The sequence below is a fragment of the Castanea sativa genome, chromosome 2 (genome assembly GCF_040712315.1).
Source record: "Castanea sativa cultivar Marrone di Chiusa Pesio chromosome 2, ASM4071231v1".
In the NCBI taxonomy this organism is placed as follows: domain Eukaryota; kingdom Viridiplantae; phylum Streptophyta; class Magnoliopsida; order Fagales; family Fagaceae; genus Castanea; species Castanea sativa.
The window spans coordinates 24578888-24592719 of record NC_134014.1 but is presented as its reverse complement, the minus strand read 5'-3'; the positions used below and the strand labels follow the sequence as shown (position 1 = coordinate 24592719).

Below are 13832 nucleotides of genomic sequence, written 5' to 3'. Positions count from 1 at the left end.
AAATAATAAAAAATTCTATATGTTTCTCTCTTTATAACTAACTAATTATCGAATTAGGCTGGACTATTAGGCCTTTCCAATTGGGGTTTAGTGTGTGGCTTGGAGTGGGACCAAAAGGGACCAATAAGACACTAGCTCCAATGGGCCTTGGGTTTTGGGTTTTTCGTCAACTCTTAATAAGTCCAAAATTACCATTAATTATATTTAATACCACTATATAAATATAATTGCACTCTAGGCCTTATTAATAAATTATATCCCAAGACTTTATTGTACATGCAACCCCTTCATAAAATATTCGTAGTAATACAAAGTCATAAACGTAGACTGCCACTTTGTAAATTACTACATCTTATCCTTGAGTACCCGGTTTAATCCTTTTAAAGTTATTCATTATATATTTATGAAATCCAATTTCATAAATATATACTTTAATAATTTCTTACCAAAGTGGTTAGGCCTAACACTCTGAATAACTGAACCCATTAAACTTATCTCAAGGGAATATTTTATATCTCCGTTAAGAGATTATGAATTCCATCTTGAGAATATATGTTCCATCAACACTAAATGTGGCTGCCCAACATACTGAGGTTTTGACCGTTACTTTAGATCTCACTCCTGATATATCAAAGCAACCTACACGTCATGATTAGGTCTATTATTCTCTCAGGATTAAGAGTTCATGCAAATAAAAGTCGTGAGATTTATTATTCATTTGACAGTCGTTAGGAGAATAATAAATCTCACAACGGTCCAGTTCAATATGTATTAACTCTTAAAACATATCAACATATCAACTAGAAGTCTCTACTTCCATGATCAAGACAAATCATCTTAGTTGATACGTTATAGTCTTCGCAGATGAAATGCCCAATTTCATCACCGACTACGAACTATAAATTCTGAGTTTACAAATAACTTGTGACTTATATCTTCTGTAACTAAATCACATAAATCACATACTATGTATCTCATAGACTATATGATAATGTCTCAATATTCATGTTACCATTATTTTAGATAATAATAAAACAACTTTATTAAACACAACATTAAGTCATACACAGCATCATACAATAGGATTTAGGGCACACATCCTAACAACAAGAAGAGCGACGAGTCTCCTATCAGAACCGTCATTGGCCCTGACGGCCTTAGGAACTTTGTCCACCCTCTTAGATGGACGGTTAATGACATTAATTCAACCATTCAAAGAAAACACTTCAACACCTTACGGGAGAGGTATCAGATCTCGTTGACGTCCCTATCCGTCTGTTATTTACATTTGAAAAGTGCTACTACCGTGGTGCTAACGACGTCGGGATGTATGAGCAGATGTTCAAGGCTGGCTTTAGGCTGCTTTTGAGTGCACTTCACTGTTGCCTAATCCAATACCTAGCGCTAGCCGTCACCCGAATTGCTCCAAATGCCTGGAGGATCTTTCATGGTGCCGAGGTGTTGTACGAGGTCTTAAGTAAAGGGAGTTGTCGCTTAACTGTAGAGGAGTTTTTCTAGTGCTACCGTTCCTCCAAAATAGTCAATTCCTGAGGTATTTATAGTTTCCTGCCAAGGAAACCGTCTCTTAGGCTGTTGTTTAAGACCCCTGACTCCAACTGGAACTGGAAGAACCGGTATTTCTTCATCTAGGGAGATAATTAGGTGTGCCACCCAATGAACGGTAAGACATGCCCCTTGTTGATAGAATTTGGGGCAAATTGCCCCCGTCTGGTAGGTGTCCGTTTACCTATTTCGTCCTTTTATTTTATCTTACCCATTCACTTTAACTTGTCTAACTATGTCTCTTTTTGACCGCAGCCCAAGACCGTCCAGAGGTTTCCCTTGAGCAGAGGAAATTTTTGGAAAAATCTTCCGTATTCCACTGAAAGAGAGAACGTGGAAGCTGCTCATTACTTTGGACACTCTGCACTAGTAGTGTGAGGGTCCAAAGCCTACGGATACTGCCCGTCGCTACGACACTCTCGCACGCAAATGTGAGTTCGTCTCTTATTTCTTACTTTTTATTTCCTAATGTAATTTTTGTCTAACTCTTTCTTCTCATTCCCTTTGGCACAAAAATGGAAGACGGTAAGAGGAAGGCTCTTATACGGAAGCCTCTTATACGGAAGCAAGCTATTGAACGTGTGAAGAAGCAGCAGGAGGAGGGCGTGCCCCCTACTGAAGAGACGCGCCTAGTCAAACCGTACATCAAGAGGAAGGGGATGGATAAGGTCAATCGTCCTATGAAGAAACCCAAGGTCCCTACAACCATCGGAAAGACGCCTCCAGCTACCCAGCTGCATCCTCCTCCCCGTCATGGCACGGGGAAGGGTCCGATGACGGCCAAAGGTCCCGTCATGGAGCAACACGTCCCCATTCTCAGTGAGGATTTGCAATATGCCGTCGGGCTTCTGTCGTCCATCATTAAGGACGATGACTATGAAGACTTGGACAGCCATGCAACTGAGGCCATGGGGGAGTCTGGCCTCTTTAGCTTAGCTCAGGTGTGTAACCGTCCTCTTTCCCTTCCGTCCTTCAAGTATTCTTATTTATAACCTTCTTTTTACTCTTGCAGGGGGTGTTTATTATGAAGGGCTTAATGGACCGTTGCCTAGCCCGAGAGAAATTGGTTGATCATTTGAAGGAGAGGGCTGAGGACGCTGAGACAGGGCTAAATGAGCTTAAAGCTTGGAGGGAGGTGCAAGTCAGAAAGGTAGACATGACCAAAAAAGCCCTGGAAGAGTCGAAGAGTCATGCTGAGGTGTTGAAAAAGGTGCTCCAAGACAAAGAGAGGGAGATCTCCATGCTGAGGGAGCAAGTCCGTCGGGCTAAAGAGGACGGAAAACAAAGTTTCACAACTCTAACGACTTCTTGGACGAACTCAGTGGCTGCTATGACAACAGCTTCCGGGAATGCCTCCGTCAGGTTAAAACTCTCTACCCCGACCTAGATGTGTCTCGGGTATCTCTGGACGACGTGGCCTAGATCCCAGCTAGAACCATCAAGCCTGAGTGTACTGATGAGCTTTTCGAGGCTGACCCCATGCCCAACGCTCATGGTGACAGAGAGGCAGCTCTTGAGGACGAACAGGTCAAGTCTGTCGAGGATGAAAACCATCCTATTGGAGAGGACAAGCCATCTGGGCCTGAAAAATTTGTGAACGAAGAAGCCCCCGTTGAACAGCCTTAGTGTTTTTGTTAGCTAGTCTTTTTATTTTCTGCCTTTGTATAGTTAAATCCTTGTTGAAAACGATATTTATGTAATGTTTTAATGTTGCTCACTGTTTTTGGGCTTTTTGACTTTATGAGTTTATTTATCTTAAAGTTTCCGTCCACTTGTTGTGCTTTATAAATAAAGTCACCCGTCCACCCAAGTAATTCAGGCTTATCATTCATCCACCTTATATACAGGGTTTCAACAGGTCATCTAGCGTTGTAATGATCCATTTATTCAACAGGCTTCTCAAGGTATACTCATGAGTATACCCGAATCCATCCACTTAAAGACTTAAACAAATTTCATGTTACCCTTTGAAAATTGTTGAGTCCATCTACTTAAGGACTTCGATAAATTCCATGTTATCCTTTAAAATTTTTGAATCCTTCGGAATTGTTGATTCCGTCCACTTAGGGACTTACATAAATTCCAAGTTATTCTTTGAAATTGTTGATTCCGTCCACTTAGGGACTTAGATAATTTCCAAGTTGTTCTTGGGAATTGTTGATTCCATCCACTTAGGGACTTAGATAAATTCCAAGTTGTTCTTCGGAATTGTTGATTCCGTCAAAATTTTAGATACTAGCATGTTGTCCTAGTTGCGTTGCTACTAACATATTTGCAGGAAATAAAGAAAAAAAGAAAATAGACACTGATCTCAAGTGCAGAATAGGAGTCTGAAGCAAAAAGCTGAAGCTGGGAACTGAACCTGCTAGACCAAGACTCGATCAACTTAGAGAAATTTTTTTGGAAATGGGAAAGTGAAGAAATGAGGTTGGAATGGACAAAGTAAAGCAAAAGGGAGGCTTCTATTTTGATTTGTATAGACTCAACTGCCCGACGCACCCTAAAGGGCCACCGGGTCTACCTGGTGCACCTTTAAGGGTCGCTGATCAGCTTTCGCTCGGTTAACGTTGACCGTTGACCAAAACATAACAAAAACAAAAACAAAAAAGAGGAAGAGAGAAGGAGTGGGGGAGTTTTTGCTCAATGCCAAGGAGCCAAGTCAATAAAAAAAAATCCTCAGATCCAACGCAGCAGCTCAACCTTATCAAAGTAAGACTGGTTTTGGCCCATGAACATTGCAGTTGTCACACACAATTTTGGGGCAACAAAATGCAAAATTACGTTCTTTATCCAACACCTCTCATTACAATTGAGATATCAAATATAGAAAGAGCAGCTATAAATACCATATTTTGTCTATCCTCGATTTTCCAGACCTTTAAAATTCTAAAAATATTAACTTCTCTCCATAGGGCCGTGGAAACATCTAGATTGAGATGGTGCAACACATTTGGACATTAGGGCACTCGAAGTGCCTTTTTAGGTCAAATTGACCAAAATGCCATTGGTCAAATAGTCAAGGTTGGTCAAAATCATCCCCAAAACAATATTTTTCATGTTTTTACATCAAACCCAAGCTACTCGGAGATTTTCATAAAATTTGACCAAGTTTGACCCAAGATTAACTCTCGGGAGCACCAAAAACCCTAATTTTGATCTGACCATCAAAACAGATTGAGACCAATGTCATTGCAAAGATTTTGGATTCTCTTTCCAACGACTATTCATAGGTCGAAATCAGAGTTAAAACGGTTAAGATATCTTGAAAATCGTGAAAAGCGCATCAGCTCACTTCCCGAGGCCATAACTTTTGATCCAACCGTTGAATTTTCATTTTGTTGAGCGTTATGTAAACTAGACATCCATACCTCTCCACGGACACTAAGATCTGCTCAATCAAAGTCTACGAAGACCTTTATATATGCAATCAAAGTTGGGCAGGAAAAGAAAGAATTGCAAACATTAGCAGTCAACCACGGCGCACCCTAAAGGGTCATCGGGTTGACCCAGTGCACCTTCAAGGTGTGCCGAAAGCTGAAAGGTCACTTTTTCGATTATAATACCCCAAAACCCCCTAGAAACAAATAAAATAATAAAATAAAATTTGAAATTTTGAATTTTGGAGCATTTTTTGGGGCAGATTCTCTCTTTTCCTCTCTAGATTCTCTCCCAAATACACCAAAAAGACCTTTGATTTCTCTCTTTTCCCAAAAATCAAGAGGTAGTGTTCTTGCACTCTTTTTCCTCTCCTTGGTCTTTGCACTTTGGATTTGAGGTTATAACATGCTTTATTGCTTTCCATAGTATATCTCCTAATTTATCTTGCTTCCTAGCATGAATTATAGCTTTCTAGCATGTCTCATTGCTTTCTAACATGTTTTATCACTTTGATGATGTTGGCCTAGCCGTTATGGGCTAGGATATGTCTAAATACCTTTCTTACACTCGGATCTATATGTCTCCATGCTTCTTGCCATGCATGTGCTTGGATCTATATGTTTATGTGCTCCTTGCCATGTTTAGGTGTTTAGATCTACATGTTGGATTATGTATCTGGTGTTTGGCTATGTCTTTATGTCTCATGTTATGCCTTTTTCTTGTACTTTGGCTCTTGGGTAGGATGTAGATCTAGATCTTGTGGTCTAGGCCTACATCCATAAACCTAGGCCTACAATAAAGGATTTGGATCCTTTCCTTCATTCATGTGTATGCTTGCTTGCTTTTATACTTTATATCCATGTTTTTCTGACTAGATCTAGGCTTTTCTAGTGCTTTTTTCCCTTCGTGGGTTTGAGCTTGGTCTTCGGGGCCACCTACTTGTTTGGTTGCATCCGTCTCTCTTGTGGCTTGTTTGAATGTAACCATTTGTGAGAACACATCTCTATGATGTTGGTTTGCACAATACATACCCTCATCCACCCCGTGTGATGACATGCTTACCTTGCTTGCTTTATGCCATCCTATTTGCCTTTATGTTCATGCATGCTTCTTTTTGTGTTGCTTGTTTGTCATCTAGCTTAGTTCCTACGATCTCATGTGGGTTCACACTTGTCCTTGACACACGAGACCTTAAGTCCCTTTTAGGAACTTTGCTTGATGGCAGATGTGTCGTCCATACTCCAATCTCATGGAACTATGGACGCTAGATCCAAACCTACATTTTTTCATTTAAGGACACCCCCTTTGTTTGATAACATGCTCGTTTGCCCTCATTTGGCTCTCTTTGTTAGTTTGTCCTTTCACATGCTTTCTTTCTAGTTATATCCTTGCATGTTTGCTGGTTTCGTGTTTCTTTTTTCATTTCATGTGCACACTTGGAGCAAGGATGCAAATTCTGAGATGCAAGCTAAAAGGGGCAAATGTAAGCTAGAAGGCGCAAGCCCAAAAAGGGCAATGTTCAGTAGATAGGAGGCTTAGCCTCCCCAAGTGGTTTCCTCTCTCTCTCTCTCTCTCTCTCTCTCTCTCTCTTAGTCTTTTCTTTAGAACCTTGTATTAGGTTTCCCATTCTTGTATGTAGCTTTAGATCACATTCTTAGGGTATGGCAATGTTTGCTTTATATTTCCTGTACCTTGCTGGGCCATACCCTGTGGATGTAGGCATGTCATTTTATCTTTTCTGTAACTTGTTTGGGTCGCGTTCCTTAGGTATGGAAATGTCTACTTTACTTTCCCGCTCTGCGTGCTAGCAATGTGCATGATGTGTGTGTATGTGTGTGTGTGTGTGTGTGTGAGTATTTGTGGGTGATCATGAATTTTGTACGATGGACTCTCATAGTTAGGAGAGCAACCCTCTCTTAATCATGGGTGCACTTGACCTTAGTGTAGGTATGCGCTCAAGGTGACTGTCATAGGTGCATATTCACGCTACATTGTGGGCATGATCATCGCAGTGTGATTGACTCAATCCGTGTCAGCTAAGTGACATTGGTTTCCCCGTGTATGCGACACATATCAATGCGTTTGATGTTTTGGCTCACCCTAGTATGAACATGCTATTGCATGCCGTATACATAAGCACAAAACCTTGCCAGTGCACCATAGCGCACCAAATGCGAAACTCTGTCAAATTTTCGCCGTGAAAATGGCATACCTTCGTTGTCGTATTCTCACAGCGATAGCTTAGTGAGAATAGTGTTTTGTGTGCTATGGCACACCTAAGGCGAAGCACTACCGGATTTCCGCCACGAAAATAAGGCAAAATGCTACTGGATTTTCGTCGTGGAAATTTGGCAAAGACTCCAAAATATACTAGTGAAGCATCGATTAAGACCACACCCTTTCTAAATCCAAACCTCAAAACCCAATTCCGTTAAAGCCTCGAAAGCTAATACCAATAGCTCGTTTTGTTAATGTCCAAAAATTAAGATTTTACCAAAACAAAGGACTATCTACGTACAGGCGGTGTGGGATGCCTAACACCTTTCCCACACATAACTAGACTTCCGAGCTCAAGAATCAAGATTTATTTTTTTATCCGTCCATATTAAATTAGGAAAAACAACATTTTTTCTTAACCTAAGATTGGTAATAAAATCAAATTGAGTTAGGTGATCAATCACACCTAAGAAAAAACCCAATGATTGGTGGCGACTTCACTTACCTTTGGTAACCCGTTTAAAATTGACCCGATTCACTCACACACACCAGAGGTCCTTCACCCTTGTTCTTCATAACACCCAAGCTCTAGGGCCCTGCCTTAGGGAGGGCACGCAAGAGCGTCGCCGCGATTGGTGGTCGATCGCCGCGAGGCATCGATGCTCTCCTACAAAATTTGGACCACACACAAGACACTTCACTTTCTCATCTACAAATTTTTTTTTATACACTATGGATAAAGTATGAAATAACGATGTTTTTATTTATTTTTTTTATTTTATTTATTATTTCATAGTTAGGAGAAGGTGAATTTGAACATTGGATGTCTTCTTTGAAAATGCCAGGAAATACCAACCAATACAAGACTCTTGGTTGTTGTTATTGTAATAACTAATAAGCCTAAGAAACTAGAATGTCAAGAAGTGATATAAAGAAAAAAAGTTATTAGAATAGAAAATTTAGAAGGGATTGTAAATTTTAGAAATGATGAGAAAAAATGTCAATGATGAAATAATACGGCAATATTATAAAAATGATGATAGCATTGACTTGATTACGTGGATGAAATTAATTAGGTAAGATGATAAATATGATGAGAAATAAATTATTATTTTGATTTACAATGAAATTTGTAGAGAGAGTGGGCTTCAAATCTAGGTTCTAGTGAAGTTTGGATAACACAGAATGATGGGTTTTTTGGCGACAATGGCACACATGAAGAACTGTTTATATGAATACAAAAGAAATATTCTCCTCGCACATAAGCCGAGGATGACTTATATTACTTCTTCCCAAGATAGATTACAATTACGGATAATGAGGTGTACTGTCTCCTTTTCTTTTTCTTCCTCCCCTTTGCTTAAGGTTCCCTCTTTCTTTTATACTCACTCCTTCCTTTCCTCTTCATTCTCCACATCATGGTTAGATTGCTCGTTTTAGATACTTGTCTCATCGACCTCTCCTGTAGTCTTTGGAGATAGGAGCCAAGTTCCACCATGATGCTCAAGTCTCACTTCCCTATTAACGTGACCAGAATATCAGTTGCAGAGCATTAAATGCGAGGCGGTGGTAAACAGCTTTATATCAGATATTTCATCGCCCTTCTTCTTATCCTCCACGTGTACCGTGTCTAGAACATAACCTGTGGAATTTCTAGAACATAGCCTGTGGCTATTAACCAACCCTTCTCCTACCTCAGCTTCATATAGCCGAGGACACAATCTTCCTCGGACATACTTATCCAGACATTATCTTTTCTTTATATAGTATTTTCCTATAAGTTAACATTCATACAGTCTCGGACCATCCTGTGTCCTCGGACTAGGCTCCTCTCCCGAAGAATACTCTTGGGCCAATCCACATATATTTCTGGGCCCAATGACCCTACAATTCTATTTAAAAATGAATAAGAATGTTATAAATATTTTAATTTGATGTATTTATTTAGTTTTGTTAAACATTATTACACAATTGATATTAAAATAATCATTATTCGAATATATACCAAATTTATAATTAATATGCATTTTATATATGTATATTTATAAAATAAAAAAAATTGTATTTTACTATTCGTAATACGCTATGATATACATTAAAAAAAAAAACCATTTCATGATATGATTCATAGTTTGATAATTATGGATAAATTTAAAATTGTCAATGTATATATATAAGATACTAAAATATTGTAAGGATGTGACAAAATTAGAGTAATGTATAAGTACCATTTAGTCATCAAAAGAGAAACACCTCACATTCCATAGAATAAAAATTAAAATAAAAAAGTTAAAAGAATGTTAAATTACAAATTACTCTATGACTTTATCTGAAATTCAATTCAGTCTTATAATTTCATTTTCGTTCAATTCTATTCTCTAAATTTGAACCTTATTTAATATAGTCATTCTGTTAATCTTTTTTAGAATTGCACCATTAGTAAATTCTAAAACAACATTTTTGGATTTTACTAAAATTTTTATCTAAGTATATATGTGTGTGAAGCTTCCTCTGAAGATTTGATCCCGGTCCTTACTCCCCACACCCCACAATCACTTATACTCGTTGATGAATTGAATTTTAAGGATTAAAAAAAAAAGTTAAATAAAAACTGAACCCTTTGTAATTTAGCAAAAAAGAGAAAACCAAATTCGTAAAAAGACTAAAACCCTAGCAAACGTACAGAGAATCCCAAATGGAAAAACCCTAAGAAAAAAACAACAGAAATAGCATAGCAGCAGAAGAAAGGGAAAGCCACATTGTCCCCTTAATCCAATGCCGACGACAATCAAGAAGAAGAAGAAAAGTAATCAGTCTCTCTCCTCAACTCTCTTATTAATTCAAATTTACATTGGTTGTTTTATTTTTATTTTTATTTTTTTCCACAGGTAGTGGAAGTGGAGAGTCTTCCGATGGAGTTTTGGTTAACGAGCCAACGATGGGAGAGAAGCTCGCAACTCTGAATCTTACTACGGATTCCAAGCAGCAGCAGCAGCAAGAGCCTTCTCTGGTTGCAGCGACACAGCCTCAGCCTCAGCCTCAGCCTCCAAGTGCAGACTCAGTTCAGGTGCTGCTTAGACAGGCTTTACGCGCCGATGATCGTGTGCTCTTGTTAGATTGCTTGTACAACCGAGACGAGAAGGTCGGCTCAGGCACCTTTTCTTTTATTTCTCTTCTCCTTATACCCGATTGATTTTCAAGAAAAAAAGTGTCAATTATTCTGATCATTTCATTTGGGGCAGAAACTGGGTATAACGAATTGTATTTATGAGTTTATTGTATTTTTAATATTGCTATTGCTTCGGTTTGGTTTGGTTTGGGTTGGGTTGGGTTGGTTTGGTTTTGTTAATGGCTGACTTGTTAAGTTTGTGTTTCTGCTTGCAGGTTATTGCGAAGTCAGTTTCGTTGTTGAGTCCGGCTGATGTGCTCAAGCTTTTGCAGTCTCTGATATCAATTATTCAGTCGAGGTATAAACCAAGGTTAATCATGGGTACATGTTTGTCTGGAGAATGAGTCTGTTATATTGGTTGACCCATTTAGCAATACTGAACCAATTTTTGGTTTCTTAAAATAGTGACTAGAAAGAAGTTGAATATGCTGGACATAAAGTTGTTGGTGCTCTCTGTTTTGCAACAATAAGACTAATGGCACAACAAATTTCATAACATTTTTCACAATTGTTGAGGAGGTAGGTTGTAGTTAGTGTAGAATTAAAGTGATATCAGTGGTGGTCCCAATGAAAGTGATATTGCACTAATCACAATCTGCTCCCATAAACTGCTTAGCTCATCATGGGTGAATGCCTCTGAATTACCCAGCAATTGGTTCTAGAAGCTTGGGTAATTTGCCTCTAGGTTTTACTAGCTAGAGGCGAGTTCAAAGCTTGTTCTTTAGAAATGTTCCCTATGTTATCAAAAAACTAATCACAATCTGCCACCTTAATAAGCTGTGAATTTTTTTTTTTTTTGTCTCTAGCATTGTTGGTTTTGCAATGGATGTTCTTTCTGGCAATTGATTTATGCTAGTTTCCCTTTTCTTTCAAGCTGGTGTTCTAGAGTGTAGCAGTCCATACAATATGAGTTTAATGAATTTTTGTGCTGTATTTTCACTCCAGGGGTGCAATTTTGGCATGTGCACTTCCATGGCTAAAAAGTCTACTTCTTCAACATGCAAGTGGAATAATGTCCCAGGAATCTTCTTTAGTTGCCCTGAATTCTTTATATCAGGTAAGAAGTGGTTACGAAAGATTGCGATGAAACCATTTTACATAACACCTGACATTTTCACTCTATGCATTTTCTTTATAAAAAGTCGTTTGGCTTGATGGATATAATATTGTCTTTAACTTGGTTATAATAAAATTGATATGATTTGTACATTTATAATAATTACAATGAGCTAATTACCTGTCATATTAAGGATTTCTTTAAGTGACATAATCTACATATGTATCAAAAAAAACAAAAGTGAGTCAAGTGACATAATCTACATATTTCCATTGCTTGAAAATACTAGACTATTTAGTACCAATGTTAACAAATTCTTGACTTTGGAAATGTGTTACCTTGACATGCTGAATATTTATTGGATCCAAGAATAGAATAGAAATTTATCACTGGTAAAAAGCATAAGAAAGCTTTGTGAAAAATTTGACTTCTAGTCTATTTCGTTGACATTTTTCTGCATGATAAAAAACAATCTTATGTAGCCTTGTACTATTATGTGCAGCTCATCGAGTCTAGAGTCTCAACTTTTGAATCAGCTATTCAACTATCGAGTTGCTTGGACATCCTTTACACAGGGGTAAGTGTTAAAATTTTATGATATAGAATTCAGCAAGTATCAGGGTTTTTTTTTTAATTCAAACCTCCTGAACACAGGTTGTGGATGATGACATAGAGGAGAATGCTACTACAGTGCCAGTAATTTATGAGGATGAGGATGAAAGTGATGAAGAGAAATCTGAAGATGCCATGGAAACTGATCAAGATAGCAATGATGAGGAAGCATCAATAGCATTTGATGGTGTTAGTGACATTGAAGGAAGTGATGGCTTGAGTGATTAATGTGAATCTAATGGTAGTTAGGGTTGTATTTCTGAATTTTGGGACAAATTGTATCTTGATTGTAGTATTTTCTTGGAAATGGAAATCATATCTGTATACAATGTTAGTTCTTTCAGCACGTATATGCTTGATTACGAAGTCACTAAGAAAGGTGTAGGGGGCATCTTGTTCTTCTCTTCTGTGCTGAAGTCAGAACTCTAGACACAGTTTTATTGCCTGTAATCCTTCATGATTTTTGAAATGCACCATATCTAGCTACCAGCCTTCCTAGGTGTTGATAATTGATATGTGAAATTGTGATTGCGTTGAGAAACTTTTAAGTTCAAAGTCATTAGAATACGGGAACACGATCCCAAAGTGTGAAGAAATTGAAGATGCCTTCATCTACTTCGGCCCCACTGTCTCTAAAGTTCTTTTCAAACCAAGCCCTCGGCACATACGCTACACAACATTCCATGCTCACTTGGCTCTAACTGCAGAATGGTTTGATCCAGTTCGAAGAAAACAACTGAATTTCTTCTCTGTTATCTATTATGACCCTTGGTAATATAAAGCCTCAATAGTTTCCTATCGAGTCAATTGACTATCTGCAATTTTTTTTTTCCCGAAACTCACCAGATTTGCTGTAATAATAGCCAAATAAAGAATTTCATATCTTCCTTTGCTTTGTAACAATTTTCCCGTATGACAACCAATGGTTCTTGCATAAAACAAGAAAATTAGAATATAAAGTGCTCTCTAGGTGCACTTGTGAGTTTTGACAGTATAGCTTGAAAACGGGGAGATTCAAAGTTTCAAACACCTATGGGTTGTAACAATCCTATGCACTATAGGAAGCAAATATTTAAGTCATCATGTGAAAAGTAAATAATTGATAAAAGAATATAGTCAACACACCGCGTAATTGGCCGTTTATTGTTTATAATAATAAATAAATAAGATTTTGGGTTTTTTTTTTTTGACTAAAGATTTTGGGTTTAATTGTTAACAAATTATATATATGAGAAAATTGGATTGTTAGGGTTTGTATGCAAGTTGGATTTGTCTCGATTGATATGTTTGCTCTCAAATAACATTTAGAGAAATGCTTTAATTGAATGAGTAATCTAACTTCCTTATTACATAGTTTGAACGTTCTAAAATGTAATAGGAATTTACGTAGCTATTAACATTCCAAATGAGGTCAAAAGAAGGGAGGATGATTGCATGTTTATTGCACGATACATTATGCAAACATATACTTTATATTACAAATGAAAAATATACTTTATATGCTATTCATTATGAATAGGTTTTAGTATTCGGAAAGAAAAGTCTAGATATTATAGTTGGTCAAAGAATATACGGAAGGTGAATTTTTATATTCTAATGAGAGTTTTAAGCTAGATGAAGATTCTCAAAACCTTTTGAACATTTTTAAACATAAGCATACAAAAATCTCAAGTTCTTTTACACAATTCAAGTAGATTAAGAAAGTTGTATGATTATTTTTTTTCTAGAAAAATGGAAGCTCAAAGATCGATTATGAATGCTTTGGAGATGTGGTATTTGATACCATCTACCGCACAAATACTGCAACATCTCCAAAGTAATCATAATCAATTCTTG

General features: G+C 37.6%; 1 protein-coding gene across 1 annotated transcript; it reads left to right on the top strand.

Moving 5' to 3' along the window:
- Positions 1-9790: 9790 nt before the first annotated feature.
- Positions 9791-12518, top strand: LOC142623416 (uncharacterized). Its single transcript, XM_075796827.1, has 6 exons — positions 9791-9964; positions 10047-10300; positions 10543-10625; positions 11273-11384; positions 11887-11961; positions 12039-12518. The coding sequence occupies exons 1-6, from the start codon at positions 9934-9936 to the stop codon at positions 12222-12224; spliced, it is 741 nt and encodes a 246-aa protein (XP_075652942.1). The 5' UTR covers positions 9791-9933; the 3' UTR covers positions 12225-12518.
- Positions 12519-13832: the final 1314 nt, after the last annotated feature.

Coding starts and splice junctions, on each gene's coding strand:
- LOC142623416 (XM_075796827.1), top strand. CDS start 9,934: ATGCCGACGACAATCAAGAAGAAGAAGAAAA. Junction 10,301..10,542: donor TGTACAACCGAGACGAGAAG/GTCGGCTCAGGC, acceptor TTCTGCTTGCAG/GTTATTGCGAAGTCAGTTTC. Junction 11,962..12,038: donor TGGACATCCTTTACACAGGG/GTAAGTGTTAAA, acceptor TCCTGAACACAG/GTTGTGGATGATGACATAGA.